This window comes from Ambystoma mexicanum, chromosome 5p (genome assembly GCF_040938575.1).
Source record: "Ambystoma mexicanum isolate Mex_15411 chromosome 5p, UKY_AmexF1_1, whole genome shotgun sequence".
NCBI classification, from domain to species: domain Eukaryota; kingdom Metazoa; phylum Chordata; class Amphibia; order Caudata; family Ambystomatidae; genus Ambystoma; species Ambystoma mexicanum.
This window is the reverse complement of record NC_090930.1, coordinates 1,308,977,979-1,308,995,852: the sequence shown is the minus strand read 5'-3', so window position 1 is coordinate 1,308,995,852 and position 17,874 is coordinate 1,308,977,979. Positions and strand designations below refer to the sequence as shown.

General features: G+C 44.7%; 1 protein-coding gene across 1 annotated transcript in view; it reads right to left on the bottom strand.

Annotated features, from left to right (window-relative positions):
- ADAMTS16 (ADAM metallopeptidase with thrombospondin type 1 motif 16) overlaps positions 1 to 17,874 on the bottom strand; it is a 631,464-nt gene that overhangs the window by 217,571 nt on the left and 396,019 nt on the right. Inside the window, exon 17 of the mRNA XM_069613712.1 lies at positions 15,633 to 15,771. Coding sequence (XP_069469813.1) covers positions 15,633 to 15,771 — 139 coding nt within the window. The remainder of the gene's footprint in view (positions 1 to 15,632; positions 15,772 to 17,874) is intronic.

Sequence of the window (17,874 nt, the reverse complement as noted above, 5' to 3'; positions counted from 1 at the left end):
CAGCAGGAAAGCGGCAGAGTACGGCTTCCGGCCGTCATTAAACTGTCCATCCACCCAGTGATGGCATTGACCGGACTGTCTCGGATCGGCACTACTTCATAACAAGTCTCCTATGAGCCAGAAGGTTTTTTTTTTTGTATTCATGGACTGCTTTAAGAGGTGCCAAAGGCGGGCTTTGAAACAAGAACAAGATACTTACCCCACTGTCTCGGGAGGATAGCTCAGGGGCAACATGCTCGCCTTGGAAGCAAGACGACACGGAGCAACACAGGTTCGATCCCTCGGTCCGTGTTTAGAAAACTCTGGGTATTAAGCGTGTTATAAATGACCTATCATATCAAATCATAAAACCTCTTGAACTACGATGAGAATGCCTGTAAAACTGCTTGCTAGGATTGGACTCTGCAGGAAATATTGAAACACAACTTTTCATGTATGAAAGTTGTGCGCCTTTCATACTTTGCAAGCATCATGATTGTAAATGCACCTCCCTTGTTTTATTTTTCTGTAGGTGTCCATGATTAATCTTCTGAGAGGCAAACGATTATGGGTGGGGGGAGGAGGACAGGGTGGTGATTGAAAACAATGACACCCCTAACTAGGGTGACCAGACGTCCTGGTTTTGCCAGGACTGTCCCGGTATTTGGTGCTCTGAACCCCATTCGCAAGATTATGTTACCATTGGGAACTGCAGTGGTCACGTTTTTTTGTTCAAGATCTTCATGGCTGACAGGCAGGAATGAACAATCGTGCACAGAAACAATGCTGCATTTTACAACTAAAGATAGTGTTAGTTTGTGATAAATTAATTATAATATGTGTTTATTTCAACAGTAACACTTAAACCCCCTTCTTCTCCAAACGCGTGCCTTGACAGCCACTTTCAAGAGTTAGTCCTACTTTTATGTTAGTTGCTCTGTCCCAGTTTTTTACTTTTTAAATCTGGTCACTCTACCCCCAACCCCTCTGTCACTGGTGGGAGCCCATAGTAAACTGGCTCCATTTCCAGCAATGCATTCACCTACTAGAAAGACCACCCCCCCTTCTCAGAATGTACTTGCCTCAGACTGTGCCCTTGTGACCTTTGATGGCAATTTCTCTTCTTCCTCTCGGGTTGCAGCACCTAAATGGAAAATACCATCGTCTCCTTTTATTCACCGCAAAGGAAATGCGCGCCAGGACAAACCCAACCGTCCTGAAGCTTGGAGGGAGTCATGGGATCATTGTCCAACAACGGGGTCGTGGCTACCTGGCATAACTCCACATCTGCACAAGGTAAATATATTTGCTCCTGTGCACATGGCAGTGTAGCAAAATAAGTAAACCCAAAATGCAAAAGACACGAATGGATTAAGCATTAGCAAGACAGCAACATGGCCCTCTGGCTGGAGTCCATGTTTCCACCGCTCACATGACTGGATTTAGTGCATGGCGCGCCCAGAAAATCCCTGCAACAAGATTACGACTAATTACTGAGTGGTAATTTGGCACGGGCCCGGCATGTGCAGTCCAGTTGGGGGCGCTTGGTTTTTTTGAATCTATTGTGGCGTGCATTATTGGTTGTGAAGATATGTCACACACTCGCGTTAACGCAAATAAAGCCACGAGGCTGAAGTCCACTGGAGAAAAAAAAGGCAAATCTACCAATAGGAAACACGCACGACTTCCTTGTTGCAATTTGCAAGAGAGCAGTGACTTTTTCTCTGCATAGTTCGGCGAGTTAAGACAGACAACGCCGGTACACCCCCTTTCGGCACGGCCGTTTCACCGCGGGCCGGTTCGGCGCGGCCAGTTGGCCGCAGCGGCCTGTTCGGCGCGCCCATTTCGGCACGGGAGCCTTTATGGCGCTGCCGTTTTGGCGCAAAGGACGTTTGGACGTGGCTGACATTGCAGCCACGTCTAAACTTCCTCACGCCAAATTTAAAAGCATAATTATTTTCAAATGCAGCACGTTGACAGGAACTGTGCCTGACAACGTGTTGCATTTGAAAATAATTTGGGGTCAAGTGACTGGCGTGAAGTGTGTGGAACAGGCAAGTGTGTGAAGGGTCAGGGGTCACGGTGTGAGGGTGCAAGTTGAGCATTAGGAATTCGAAGCACAGGGTGAGCGCAGACAAGGAAGCTCGGGAAATAGGAGGGCACGATGTAAGCTCTCTGAGATGCTCCTTTTAATTTCCGTTCTTCTTGTCAGACATAAAGCAAAAAGGAGCAGATGGGTGTCAACCCCTGACCCCACTGTGTGGTAGATGAAATCTTTTCACAAACCTCATTTTCTTTTTACTACTCACCATTAGCCGTTCCTCCAAACACATCCATAGAATCAAGTGTCACGCTTAAAATACGCCCGGCAATGACATAAAAGTCAATAGCACAAACTGAGATTTAACTGCAACGTCTGTTAAAGTTCACACAGCAAATGATCTAACACATCAGAGTGTTGGTGTGACTTCATAAACTCATGCTGGATATTATGTAGCGGGGAAAGCAGCTCCCAATCGAAGCATTTGTGCAATTCACATTCAAAAATACTGAACCACGCAAACCAATGAGAATCCCCCGCGCCAAAACATCCCCGTGCCCAAACGTCGCAGCGCCGAACTGGGCGCGCCAAAATGGGCGTGCCCAATTGGCTCCTGCGCCGAATCGGACGCAGCAAACTTGCCCGCGCCGATCTGGCTGCGCCTAATCGTCCTGCTCCAGACAACGCGCTCAACCTGACGGTTATAGGGTTGGATCCTCAACAGGAATGACTCGTTCTTAGCTCCATAAACTCATTACATTGTATAATAGTAACAACTGCTTTTTTACAGTTTTGAAACCGGAAAAACTGCAGCAGCAACCACTATACTAATGACAAGTAATAGTTATTACCAAAAGCAAAACTGCTCAGACTACATGAGATGGGCATCGTATTAAGACTTCAGAGATGGAGCAGTGGAGGTTCAACATATCCACTGACACTGCTATGTGCCTTATCCCGTCGGCTCCAGCTAAACACGTCACTCTGTGATTGCCCCGAGTGCTGAGAGAAATGCGGGTGTAAAACCGGTTCCAGTAGGGGGGACTGTAAGCACAGTGCTGTCATACAAAAATGTCCTCTTCCCAAATTGTCACTCACACCAGGCACAACTTGTTGATTCTGTTTATTGGGTGCTATCTTTGTTCTCACCGTTTGGGGGCAGAGCTGGAAGCCATCACCAACCGGTGACCTTTTAGGAATTAGGCTTTTGTTTACACTTCAGGACAAAATCGTCTATAAAAATGCTTCTGTGATTGGTTACTTTTACCCCCCCCCCCCAACCCCATATGGCATATATGTGGCAAGGCTGAGTGAGGCACCTCCAAGACCCCTAATCTCCCCTAATCTGTCCCGTGGGCTGAGGTCATGGTTGCTTTGCTTCGAGATTGCAGTGTCAGTGCTATGGCTGATTTAGAAACGATAAGTTGAATTCTTTTGGAATTTGTTGCTGCGAGTTACAATCATAACCTCCTTACAGCAACGATTTTTCACTGAATTTCAATGTTTTTAACAAAAAAAAGAAAGCATAACCATATATCCCGTTAACCAAAGTTTTTCACTGAATGTGTATATATTTTAATGATATACATACTGGATAGTGTCCACATGTCATCCTGTGACCATGCCTAAGGGATGTCTGGTATGGGCATGGACATTGGCTATGCCGCAAGCACACCCAAACTACCTGTAGTAGTCACTGTGCATGTCCTGTGGCCATGACCAGCAGTCGCTGGCCGGTTGAAGTAGCCATTGGTCCGTCTGCCCAGAGAATGAGCTTTGGCAATGTTCCAGTTCCCCAGAACTAACCTAGAGTGGTCAATGGCCCTGTCCTGAGACTGTAACAGTGTCTGGCACATGGATTTTGGCCAGGTTCAGGGCTACCCAAGCAACCCGTATTGGCCAGTGGCCATGTTCAAGGGTCACTGAGCTCAATGCCTGGCCTTCAGCCATGCCCCAGACTCCCAAAAGCCACCCATAGTGGGCAGGAACTGCAGTCATATCCAGTAGTCAGTTTTCCAGGGGACTATAATTCGCCCATGCTCCATTTCTCTCAAACCTACCACTAACGGTCACTTGCAATGGCCTGCAATGATGGCCTGTGGTCAATGTTTCTGAAGCATCGCCGTTGGACATACCTTGGTTCCGATATGAACCAACCCATTGTGGGCACTTGACATGGCCATTGGTCACCTGGTCGGGAAATTGCCATTCCCATCACCAAACGCACCTGTATTAGTCATTGGATAGAGTCCACAGCCAATGCCAGTGTTTAATAGGACTCAAGAATGGCTTTTAGCCATGCCCCGAGCCACCTGTATTGGGCACTGCAAATGGCTTGTGGCCATAGCCAGTGGAAATGTTCCCATGGTATAATGCCAGCCACTCCCCAAGCTACCTATAATGGCTAATAGCCATGACCTGAACACGGCTCTATGGGTCTGCAAACAGTTTGGGCAAACAGATATCACGGCTGGCCAGATTTAAAGCAACCGAATGGGCGGATATACATTAAATAAGAAAAATCAGTCATTATGGATGAGACGCCTGCATGCCATGAAGGTTTGATGCACATCTGTGCAGAGGGTCAGGCTGTAGATAAGAGCACAGTTTGATCTATGGGAAATTGCAAGTGAAGTGCAAGTGTTGGGATCCCTTATTAATTCTGACTGTTTACAGAGCCAAATACAATGTTTCCAAAATAAGTAGTGTCAGATCTGGATTCTTTTTTGAAAGGTTTTATGAAGATTTGCTGAACCATGTGAAAGTTATGGGTCACAAAGTGCTTTTTTCTGTGGGGAGTCTTAAAGAGTCTCTATTTATGTTACTGTACACATATTTACGTATGTATACAGTGAAAAAACTTTGTTAAAGGGACCTTATGGTTAAGTTGCACTAATAAAAAAACCTATGAAATTCAGTGAAAAAACTTTGTTAAAGCGACGTTATGGCTACAAGTAAAACCGAACAACCCTAGAAATTCGCCAGTTATGGTAAGCTAAGCAACCATAAATCGCGCCACCACCATGCACTGCTAAGACTAACACCCAGGACATCAAAGATGACATCACAAATGTCAATGTTTCAAGGGAAAACTGTGCCATTCGCCACCTCCTAGTAACATTCGAAACACTTCTATCAACTTTCTACAACTTTTTAGACCCTTTTTACTTCGCTGGCGTTTACGAACGTTTGACGTCATCGCAGACTATCTGGACACTGTCATGTGACCAAGCACATTCGCAGCGTGATGACATGTTCGAGACCGAGTCCATGCTTTGTGAATGGTCCCTTGCTTCGCCAACAGTGCAAAACTGCATTTTAAGCTGATCTGGGAAGTTTTAAGCTGAAAATAATAGCACAGTTCCTAGAACTATTCTTATTGATTTTCTATCTGTAATCCAGGAGAGAACACATGCTTGGAAGAATATTAGCACAACTGCTATTTAACTTCAAAAATGGCATCAACCATGGGCATTCCTCCTCCCCAGCAGCCACCACCACCAACACCACCACCACCAGCTGGAGGGCTTAGACAACGGAAAAAAAGCAATGATGCAAAAAACAATCAAGAGGACCAGGAAGATGAGATAGAGGAAATGCCTACCTTCAGCACCCAGAAAGAATCATGATTGTGGTAGTTCTTTACCACTGTTGAGAGTGTACCGAAAGGCTAATTCTACCAAGGTGAAATACACTCAGTCGTGGACAACCTGGGAAGTACTCCGATGGGACCACCTCCATGGGCCACCAGACCAAATCCACCCACCAGGATGCTGCAAGAAAGGCTGCTCCTTTCTCAGGAAGTAGAAGGCTATCTTCCTCTACCTCATCTTCCACAACCAATACTGACACAACACAGGCTACTCCCGTGGGGTACAAAATCCCACCTACTACTTTGCAAGCCATAAAAGAGGCTGGTATATATCTTTATAAGAAAAAAAGTACTCTGTATATACTGCAACACATCACTGCAGGGGGGCAGTTTTGAAGTGTTTTTGAGGCTGTAATCAAGGAGCATGAGAAACACTTCCCCATACCTTAGATTTATCACATGCCCATCATCTTTCCCTGTCTACCTGCCCCTCCATATCTTTGGGTGGTGCCCCTTCCCTCATTTTCCACCCCGCCTTACTTCCTGGCCTCTCCTGCAAAACCCCCACACCCCTACAAAAAAAGAATTAAAAATCAAAAAACACCACAAAAGAAGGTTCCTTTAGGAACCACCTTTCACAGTTAAACAATTGAAGTAAAAGAAAATAAGCTTATAGACTCCATCTACTGTACATTATTAAGTATGCTAATGTCAATTCTGGCCAATTGTATACTAGAGAAAAAGGAAAAAAGCACAGAAACTGTTTTCTGTCCCAAATACTTTTCTCTAGCATACAATAATGACCATAATCCATGGACCTTCATGACTATCCCATCTCCGCAGTCCCTTCCACAGGCCATGCATCATTAAAAACCCATATTGCATGTGCACACCACCATAAAAGACAGCTCTTCTACCCTTTTTACTTTTATGTTTGTAACACTCCCTCATTGCCTGCTTTCAAACAGTCACACATCTATCCACCAATCAGTTAATAAAATCTCTACATATAACCATATCAACATTTTAAACTTCCCCACACCAATTGCCACTTAAGAATGTTCTACATATTTTTTGCATCTGCATTTCCTTTGCTTAACCGGAATAATTGTACATACTGCTGCTATAAATGGACATATGCATTTTATAGTAAGATACGTGCATGAATGAATAAGGTAGTAGGGATTGCTAAGTGCTGATAGGAACCCAGAAGGAAGGAACCAAGAGATTCCAAGGTGGGAGGCCACTGGCTAACTGCTGGGGCAAATGAGTCCCAAGGGTGGGGTACACAACCGCCAGGCTGTAGACCCGCAAGTGCAGTGCTAAAGAGGGGGTATACTGGTATCAACTACATGTAAAGCTTGGAACCAGTGAGATTCATGAGGGACCAGGCCACCAGTCTCAGTGGCAGTAGTATGAGTTAGCAGGGAAGGGATTAAGTAAAAAAGGAAGAAAAAAGCAGAGTTTTCAAAAAGGTCCGGGAATTAAGGCAGTCCAGCTCAAGTATAAAAGGAACAGGAAGGCTGTTCCAAAGAGAGGCACTTGCCAAAGAGAGAGTCATGCATACCAATCTCTGTTTCAAAAAGCGTTTGATAAGTTGAGAATTGGAGTTAGAAAAGCAGAGCACTCTAACAGGGCGCTATTTAGGGAGACAAAATTGGAGATATTGTAGTCCCAGGGCCCTAAAGTTCTGTACATGATACAGAGGATCTTGAACATCATCCTTGCAACCACCACGAGCCAGTGTACACATTTTAGGGCTGCAGTGATATGATCCCTGGGCTTATGGCCAACGATAAGACTTGCAGCCCTAGTCTAGATTAGCTGAAGGGGGCGTAGACTACAAAGTGGGAAGTTAATGAAGAGGCTGTCGCAGTAGTCCAGCCTACATAGGACCTGGGCTCTACAAACATTGAGCTTCTGAAGGAGGTGAGGAACAGAATGCCTGTAAATAGGTGAAGCAGAAAGTGGGCTTTATTTACAAGCTCCAAAATGTAAGAAGTAAATGAGAGAGAGGGCTTAAAGATGACCCCAGGGTTTCTGGCCTCACATGATGGTGAGAGTAGAGGGCCCAAAGAGAGTGGCCATAGGGTAGGACATCAGGTGAGCAAGAGGGACGAAATAGATATTGAAGAGATACAATAATAGGCTATAACCCTAGGGTACTCTGCAGGTAGACAGTGAGGTGGTGCAGTAGTAACTGCCCAGTTGCAGCTGGGTAGGGCAGTTAGTTAGGAAAACAGGTCAGCCAGACCAGTACACGGTCCATAATCCTAAAGGTATCATGTAACCGTTTAATGAGGATAAACTGGTTGACTGTGTGAAAGGCGGAGTAGACATCAAGGAGCACTATCCTCAATTGTCCTACTATCATAAATACCATATACACTTCAATTACATCATTCCACCATATTACACTGTATACTCCCCTTACAGTACCTATAATTACTGTACACATATTATTATAGTTTGTGTGGCCATTGGCCAGATTCTTGGGGCCATGGCCTATGTCCATGCCCCCAAGAATCTGGCCAATGTTGACAACTACCACAATATAATGAAAACATATAATTATTATGTGCAACTCACCCAGAACCCCTGCTATCCAAATGATGTCTGCGGACACTAAAACCGACTGTGGACTCTGCGGCATCTGCAAACTATTTTTTCACCTAGAAAAATAGCTCCATGTCAAGTTTACTCCACTCCCCCACCCTTTCACGTCCCATTTTCAGCCACCAAATAACCCCAAATGTGTTTTCCAGACTTTTTCCCCACTGCGCTATCTGCGGACACCGGCGGCTGCCCTTGGTTCCAACATGGCGACTGTTTAAAAAAATCTGATGCCGCAAATTTTTTTCACCATCCAATCAACGGGCACGTACGATGTCTGCGGACATCATGCCGCCAATGATTGGTCCAGACATGTCTGCGGACTCCGAATAGGGAAGTGAGTCCATGGACCGAACCCAGATATCACACATTTTTTTATCTACCTTTTGGGTGTTTTTTAAAAAAAACGACTGGAACGGATTTACACCATGCTTTTGGGACCAAGCCGTAGCTCCTAGCACACATTTGCTGAAAGTCCATCCAGGGGTTTGGGCTGTAGGCCCGAGGAAAAATCTTTTTCCATTGCGTCTATGAGTATTATTACACATTTTGGGACCCCCCCTATAAGTAGCCCTCCCCTGAAACGAGCTGAACCAAACTGTGCAAATTCATTCCGAGGGGGCCATACACCTTTTTTGCAATTTTTGGTGAGCCACCCAAAAAGTGCTCTTTCCATGAGTTGAGCAACTTAACCATAACTACAGGGCCGCTACCGCAGGCCCTGTAAAATACACACACATGCACATATATATATATCAAATAATATTTCATGGAATATTATAGAGTGTCGATTATTTGTTCATTTATTCTTTTCAGTGGTGTACTAGGTGCATGTATGTAGGAATTTACTATTCACAAATCTCGGTGGTAAGCAATGGAGTGCTGCACACCGTGGGGCAGTTTACAAGTGGGAGGGATAGGGGCCAGAGAGAAGCCAGGAATGGGAATATCCTGGGAAAATCCTGGGAACAGGAACAGTGGCGGCTGGGATGTTCTTTGAAGAGTAGTCTTCATTTCTTTCCTTGAGTGCAGTTAAGAGGAGGACCTTCTGGCTGGCAGGGGAGTCTTGTTCCATAGCATAAGTGTGCAGCAAGAGAAAACGTGTTTCTTTCTTTCTTCCTTCGTTCATCTATTTTTTAGTCTGGTGGTGTGTGGCGAAGTGCAGTGATAGGCCATTGTTTTGTACTTCAAAAGTAGATGTGCAGCAGTTTCATGTGCATTAAACTGTGGTGTGTTTTCTGCCGTGCGAAGAGGATGCTGACTCAGAGTGGTTACTTGTCAGTATGCCTGGCAAGTATAGAAGTCGAGGTTTTTTAGGGTTTATTTACAGTTATGGTGGAGTTTGAATGGAAGATGTTGAGGGATATACGTTGCTCATGCTGCTCTATTTGTGTGTAGATCTCTTTTGGGTGTGTTAGTCTTACTGTGTATAAGGAGGGAGATGTGTCCTGACTTACCTTTTCCCTATCTACTCTGCTTAGTATATGTGGTGTTATGAGAGCCTGGATGTGGAATGTTGTGTGAATGTTCTCTGCTGGGTGTTCTCTGAATGACAGTTGATGAGAGGCTGGCTTAGAGATAGGGTGGCCGGTGGATGTGTCCTTATGTACCAGAGTCTTGTAACCTGTAACTTAAACTTTCTATCCTGGAACTGAAGAAAAGCCACTTCGCAACACCCATCTAAACTATGGAACAAGGTTAGTCACAACATGATAATTAGGCTTTTAATGCAGCTCTGACCTCCCAAGATGGTAACTCCATCTGCCATTTAGCAGAGGGTGTGTTAGTTATTCTCTTGAGTGGTGCGGCCATCTTGAAGGTGATGTTGGTCTGTACCATCAGCCAGTGGAGCTCCTCAAGGATGGGCGTGATGTGATCACATTGTTTTGTACTGTAGATGACAAAGCCTGCAGCAGGCTGGATGGTTTTTAGTGTGGCAAGTGAGGATGATGAGACATCTGTAATGATCCCATCCTCGTTGCCACTTGATGTAAGGTAATGTTCACCAAGTATATTTATTTTAGTACAAAGGTTTATAAGACCCCAAATTCCGCTATTGTCCCGAAGGCACAGCATGAATGATGGTTGGTCAACTGTCATAGCAATACGTCATAACCTTGGTGCGTGTGATGGAACTCTGAGGAACAGGGATTCCATCTCGCGCACCAAGAGAAGATACTACACATTGTCTCTGTCTCGGTGGGAGAGAACAAGGGCTTGGAACAAAGTTCTCTTGTCAGCAGTTGGGGAGGTAAGCTTGATATTGAGCAAAAGAATGAGCGGGTTCCAGGAAGTGCGTAACTTCTTTTGAATGTGAGCCTGGCATCAATGATCAAACCATGGTGCTCCATGCTCAGAGCAAGCAGGGGAAGAAGCCGTTCGACTTCATGTCTGACTACCACTTTATACAGGGGTGCATGTAGAGGAATTCCAGAGAAGTCGGAATATGGTTTACGTGGGCTTCAGCCTCAAGCAGGCACTTGTCAATCAGGCCCGAGTGAGAGAAAAGCTTTGAAAAGATGGATGTTGTTTGAACTGTGCCCTGAGTGTAGAATTGAGTGTTATAACTTCTTGGTGAATCCTAATGCCAGAGTTATATAGAAGTTTATAATTATTCGTATTCATTCATTAAAACTGAAACATGCTGAACTAAGAAGCGCTCTACAGAGGGCATATTGATGGCTTGAACAGTTCCATTACTGAGTGTTTTACATACTGAAGGGTGCGTTTTTCATTCTTAGGTGGATCAGAAAAATGGTGGTACATGGCGGTCATGTCCCACTTGAAGCAGAAGGGAAACATGTCAGAAAAATTGTTTACAGCCATTTTCTTCAATCCATCTCGTTTCGGTGACTTGGTAAAATGTAGTTGGAAGGTAGAGCAGGCATGCTGTGTCTGCCCCCCTTTCACTCTCAGACTTAAAAATGCAACTGCATTTCCGCCAGAATAATTTAATTTTCATGCTGGCCGTAATGCAACGGATTCCAATTGAATCTGTCTGAAATTACCACCTGGTCAAAGCAGGCAGATTCTATAGGAATGCATTGTAAAGGCCTCCCATGATCATTCATTTTGAAAGGCACGTACACTTGTCCACCAAATTGGTGGAAAAGTGAAGTGTAAAGGCTCTTTGGCCTATGTTTTGCTCTTCACTTTTCCACAATGTTGTGGAAATGAGGACCATTGCACGGAGGGGAGGTTCTGCACAAAACTGAAACAGTGCTCGTTTTGTACGTGCAATATAAGTGGACAATCAAATTGATCCATTTTATTTATTTATTTAATGAAAATTACAGGGAAAACAATGCATTCTGGCACAACAATGCTTAAAGAACTCGTTAACATTGATTTGCAGAGCGAGGGACCAGTGTCCTTGACAATGGGTGAGAGGATGCAGATAGTACACCAGAAGATGCAGGGGAGGTAGAAACATGAACCAGGGACGTGGACAGTAGAGCATGATATAGGAACGGGATAGTGGAGTAAGGGCTACGTTTTAGTATGAAGGGGTGGGGGATAAGTGTGATGCGGTTTTCATAGAGCGGTAGGGGGAGAGGAGAACAGGGAGATGTGGTGCCATAGAATGCTAAGGAGGAGAGCTAGGAGGTTGGATTTAAATAGAGCTAGAGTAGGAGTAACATATATATTAGCTAATGCATTAAACCAGATGGTGGTGGGGAAGGAGGTGGAAACAGTAAAGGAGAGAGCAGAAGACATATATTAAATTGCAGAATTTCGCATTATATACAGAGATGATGGTGCAGGAGCGTTTTCACAGAGGCCCTGCCCATAGGTTTGGTTTCCAGGACCATAGCCCTGGTTATTGCCTGAAGCCATCTTTGATGCTTGCTTACTACAGGAGGAGGTCACTTGGGTTGTGATGCTACCGCTGCCAGGGTGGGAAAGACATTCTCACATGCAATTTATGTGACCTAGCACATGCAGTATTTCCGAACCAGCCCACATCCTGCATAGTAAAACCTGAAACGAATCCATTTCAATGTAACCGCAAAGGTGATCATCAAAGCTAATACTACCACACTCCCGTGACAAAATAGAAGGGTCAGTTATGACCCTTCTTTGCATTGTGCATCTCCATGCGGGTGAACATTAGCAATCAGGGCTAATCACATTCTCAATCCCCATTGCAAGTTCCCACCGTCTGTTGGTTTTCTAAGTGCATAGGCCTTCACTTACAGGACGACCAGTTTTTAAGAAGCTAGTGAGAGGGAAATATGTTTACCTCTGCCTTTTGGGAATAGAAAAACTTAGGTCTTCTGAGTGGCATTCCACCTCACAATGATAATGTGCTGATTATGTGGAGTAACCTGAAATGGCGCATGAGCGAATAGACCATTTCTCATAAGAAGTGTGGTTAGTCAAAAAGAGCAGTATTTTAAGTGTCGCCTGTTTTTACCATTCCATTCACACTAAGAATGACCACCCATGAACCACACAAACCTATATCCACCTTCAAATATATGTACTGAGATTTCAACAAAACACTTTGAAGAAAAAGGGCCCGATTCATGGGATTTCTGCACGGTTCAAAGTGACTTTGCACTGCTGAAAGGTGACTTTCAGTGCAAATGGCCATTGTTGCAGTACAACATTAATTTGCACTTACTTTACAGTGCAAAAATACACTTTGCACAGTTCCATGAATCAGGGTTTGTGTCGGCTGTGCAAAGTCACTTTTCAGCAGTGCAAAGTCACTTTTCAGCGGTGCAAAAGTCACTTTGAACTGTGCAAAAATCGCATGAATCAGGCCCTTAGACTTCAAACGTCTTGCACGTTGTATTGCACCCATGATTGTATGGGGCATTCGACTGAGGATATTCGTATTTTGGTGGTTTGTGAATCTTGGCTTAATGTCATATAGGAATGGTGGTTCTGGAGGAGCTGCAGAAAAGTGTTTTAACCACTGCCCATTTTCACCCAGGTGTGTGTATGTGTATGCTTCTATGACAGGACCTGCCGGTCTCATTCTGCTCTTTACCGCCACCCTCTGGTGGGAGGCTCTTACTACAATTGGAATGTTGACATTCCAGGCAACCTGATAGGACCTCTTGTTTGAACAGCGCCTTGGATTCGCACTGATCTGCTTGATATGATATGGCATTTATAACGCACCTATACAGAAGTGTTTCAAGGCGCAACGAGGCAAGGGAGGGGAAACAGAGGGAAAACAGACAACAATCCGGTGTCTAGTCAAATGGTCGACAGACAAATGGTCGACAGACAAATGTTCGACACAATTTGGTCGACAGGACAAATGATCGAATTTTTTTTTTAGTTATATATATTTTTTTAGGTTTTCGTTTAGGGAAAAAAGGGGTTTTTAGCAAGAAAAAGGGGGATCGGGGGACCCCCCAAAAAAAAAAAAGTGAAAAAAAAATAAAATCGACCATTTGACCTGTCGACCTTTTGGTGTCGACCATTTGTCCTGTCGACCATTTAGATTCAACCAGTTGACCTACAACCCAACAATCCTACTAGGCTGGGTGACATTGAAATTGCGCAAGTGCAGGGGATGGGGGGAGGGGAAGAAGTGCGGGGGGAAAGGGGAAGGGGCTGTACAGTCTATAGGATAACAGTAAAATACATAAAGACAATAAATAAAAGTGCGGCCAGCTAGTGACAAGTGCAAGGGTAAGTGCAGACATCAGGCCTCAAGTGCTAGTAGGGGCTGTAGGGATACAGAAACAGTCCCTCAGTGGAAGGGTAGCCAGCGGTGCAGTGCAGGTGTGCAGCTGGCGGGGAGGGGCCTGGGCCCGAGATCAGAGGGTAGCCAGGTAACCAGCACAGCTTCAGATTCAGCCAGGAGATCAGCAGGGGAGAAGAGGAGAGTGATCAAATGTGGCACCTGTGGCTCCTGCCTTTTAATATCACATGTCTACTGTCGAACATCTCCCAAAACTAGAACACATGTTTGTCTGGTGTTACACCACGATTTACAGCAAGCCAGCCCAGGTCTACCAGACTTTCAGTTGCTTGCAAAAGGAATGAGTGTTAGATTTACAGGACCTGATATTCCAAGATGTAATAACGTGTTAATTACATAACTGAATTCCAAGATGTAATTACATAACTGAGCTGAGGGTCGTTATTGCAAGGAACTTTAACATTACATGTTATCATGTCCACTCTCCTGGATTCCCTTTCATGACTGGGCCTGCAATAAGTGTTTGTGCCGGACCCCCATCCCTGCGTGGTGAGCACCCCTTGACCTTTTTGTCTCTGCATATATTTAGGTCAGTTGCCAGATCCTTGCTCTATGGTGGCGTAAGCTACCATCCCGTTATCTCATATTTTGACGGTCTCTTTTAGGCCATTTCCCACGTTTGTCGGCAACACCACGGAAGCCTTGGACACACTGCACCTCACAAGTCCATGAATGTGTGCTAACTTCAGCCCTTTTCTCTCTGTAGGCTCACAACATGCATTGCAGAGCTCTCTTCTACTAAAATAACATGCTGTGTAATGCGTTGCATACATTGGTCGCTACTAATGAAAGGCGCGCTGGAACCTCCAATCACAGTACTACGGTTCAAACAGTAGATACCAGAATCAATTAGGAATGTGATTGCACTCATACATCGAGTGCAAAGTTCGGGCATGGAAGGTGTTCAGAATCTCCACGATGAATGCGTGTAGGAACAATGCACATGCCTTCTTTCCCGCTGGGTTTCCATGGTAGTGAGGCGAGAGGAGCGATTCCATCAGCCCACCCTTCCATCGTAGGGAAACAAGGTATCCCCTAGGTAACGCCTAGGGAAAATAGAGGACCTGTATGCTGGCTTCACAACTGCACGCCACGCAGCGCCACAACAGTACTTTGCCCACAATCTCTTCTCCGACCGTGCTTGATGACATGTTGTAGATCAGGATTTACCCCTCAACTTGCGGATATCCCCTCTAATCGTGCTTTGTCCTGATGTGTTGTGTACTAAAATGAGGATGTAGGTGATTTGACGGAATCCATGTTTTCGAAAGAGTGAAGTGACCGAATTATTATTAATTTTTTTATTGTGGGGGGAGCCCATTTTCATATAGCGATTTGTGATGGACATGTTTAGCCTATTTTGTTTATCACCTGGAAAACGTCACTGGATCTTTACTATTTGGTCCGTCGAGGAGCCAGGACCGGTAGACAAACAGACTTCATGCACTAAACAACTATTCTGCAACTGTCCTGATGACAACACATTTTAAGCAAATAAAAAACCCCACAGAACTTGATCATATTACTGGTTCCAGGCCACCTAAATGCTCTTCACTTAAGAAGAGGCCTCTAAGCAGTTAGTAACCGTGGAATCGGGCACGTGATATGTCTGGAATCTGCAGTGGGCCCAGAGAACCGCATGAAAGCATCCCATTCCAAGCGTAATCCCGGCCCCGCATTACCTTCACCGCAGGACAGCGAGCACTCGGAGCGGACGATGGCCCATGTGTAATTGTGCTTTGGGGAGGGCTTTTTTGTCCCGTCCGATTTTGGCACAGAATACTCCCAGGCAATTCCCGGATTTTTACCCTGAAGGAGAATCTAAAAGGACAAAGGGAAAGCAAGACATTGTATTATTGTTAAAAGAAATATGAATAATGATAACCAATTGTATTGCACAACTACACAACGACAGGCCATGTGATGCTTAATTGACAGGTGGCACGTTTACCCCTTTCCCACCCCCAGCCCCTGCCTCACTGGTGCTCAATGTAACATTGTTAAATTGACATTTTCATTCATCGCCCTACATGTCAAAGAAAGTTACCCAGAAAGCAGAGAGTAGCAACAAGGTAGTTGTTGCTTTACAGGAGGAAGAAAAAGCGGTCGGTTTTAGCAGAGGACGGGGCACTTGTAGGAAAAACACATACGCAAAAAGCAAAGAGACTCCATCAGTGGCAGGTAGGGCTGCAGTTGCAACAAAAACAGCATGTGCTCTAGTTGAGGTAAGTAGACCTTTCACCCTTTGCGTGTCCTTAAATTGAGTTTGTACAGCCTAGAAATGTGGTCTCATTGTGTCACAATTTGTCCTGGCACTCAGGGACACTGTGGAGGTGGCCACTCAAAAGATTACAGTACTTATATCAACTGATACATGTGGTGGAGGAAGTGTAGCAAAGAAGAACAGATCACTGCTGCAGTCCTGTAACAAGGGCTTTATGTTGGATGGGACTAGCCAGGGTGGTGCCCAGGTGCTTTCCAAAAAAGTGCTTTGCCAGGGCACCATCTGTCCTCCAAACAAAAGCACCCAAGGCCTTGTTTCCTGTTTGGCTTCAGGAAATCTGACAAGGTACTTCATGAGACTTGTGCCAGTTGAGAATTGCAGGAACCAAGCAATTGATTTGCAAGCTTTTAAAGGAATGCACTCTCAAAAAAAAAAAAAGGAATGCACTTATGGAAAGGGTAAGCAAGACAGCCTGAGACTCAAACCAAGTGCTACAGTTGTCCAAGTGAGTAAATATGGTTAGTGGTTTGCAGATATGTTATTGTTATGATGAATGTGCTGTCAAATAAATCAAATGAGCATCAAATGCAGTGTGCTTTACTTACTCAGAAGGACTTCATACTCTATTCACCATATCATATATATTAGTCAAGTACAAATATCCCTGGTCATTGTTATGTTTCCAGAATGCTCTTTGATTTTAGTCAAAGCAGCCAGCGCCTTACATTGGTACTATTTGTCCCTCTCCTCTGTCTCATACGAGGTGTATTTGTAGAATGATGGCGATTCACTCAATGATTGAATGGTTCATGTACTTAGTGAGAGAATGTTTATTTACAAGCAATGACTTATTTGTCAACCCCTCAAGAGATATGTGCTCGTAATATGCCAAATGGATGCACACATGACTGCCTTAGACTATGCTGAAGGAAACAAAAGACATCTTTGCAGGGTCACATGCACATGACGCATCGCTTGGGGAGGCAGACCCCCTTCACGACATGCCCTGCCCACAACAGGCCACGTCAAGCAATTAGGCCCTGCCCTCTTATTCAGGCCCCCCTTGAGGTCACATTCCACTTGAAGTATTCACTATGATGATGTTGAAATAGTATCTTTCACTGATGAAAGGAGTACCATTTGCAAAGGAACCTTGAACACAAGAGAAACTGGTAAGCAACATTATTTCATTACTGCAAACAGTTAATATGTGATAAACCCACCATTGGCAAAGCAATTTGAGGTCAATTTACTATTCTGCACCATTTGCGTTATATTGAAGTCCTCCGGTGTTAAGGACATTGGCATCATCACACGTGGATGTTATTCACACAGCTGGCTGTCCACAGAATCAGTTATACATTTTTGGTCCATACCATGCAAAAGCAAGGATGCATATTAACACAAAGCAGAAGCTCCAGGTTATATATTACTGGCAAAAAGAATAAAAAAGGGCAGCAAAGCCTGTGTCTTGGATATCAGTGACTACCTACTCCTCCACACTTACAGAAAATAAACAAGCTTTGGCAATGCCAACAGTTTGGCCTTTTGTGCAGGCATGGGAAAGGCACTTGCAAGGCACTGCTGTAGTTGTATTAACTGCCTCTTGGCGGTAGCTGAATAGTGTGAGTACGCGGGCATCTGATAGCAGCACCTGGCAAATGCCTAATACTTATAAACAAGCTAAAACTGTTGGCTTT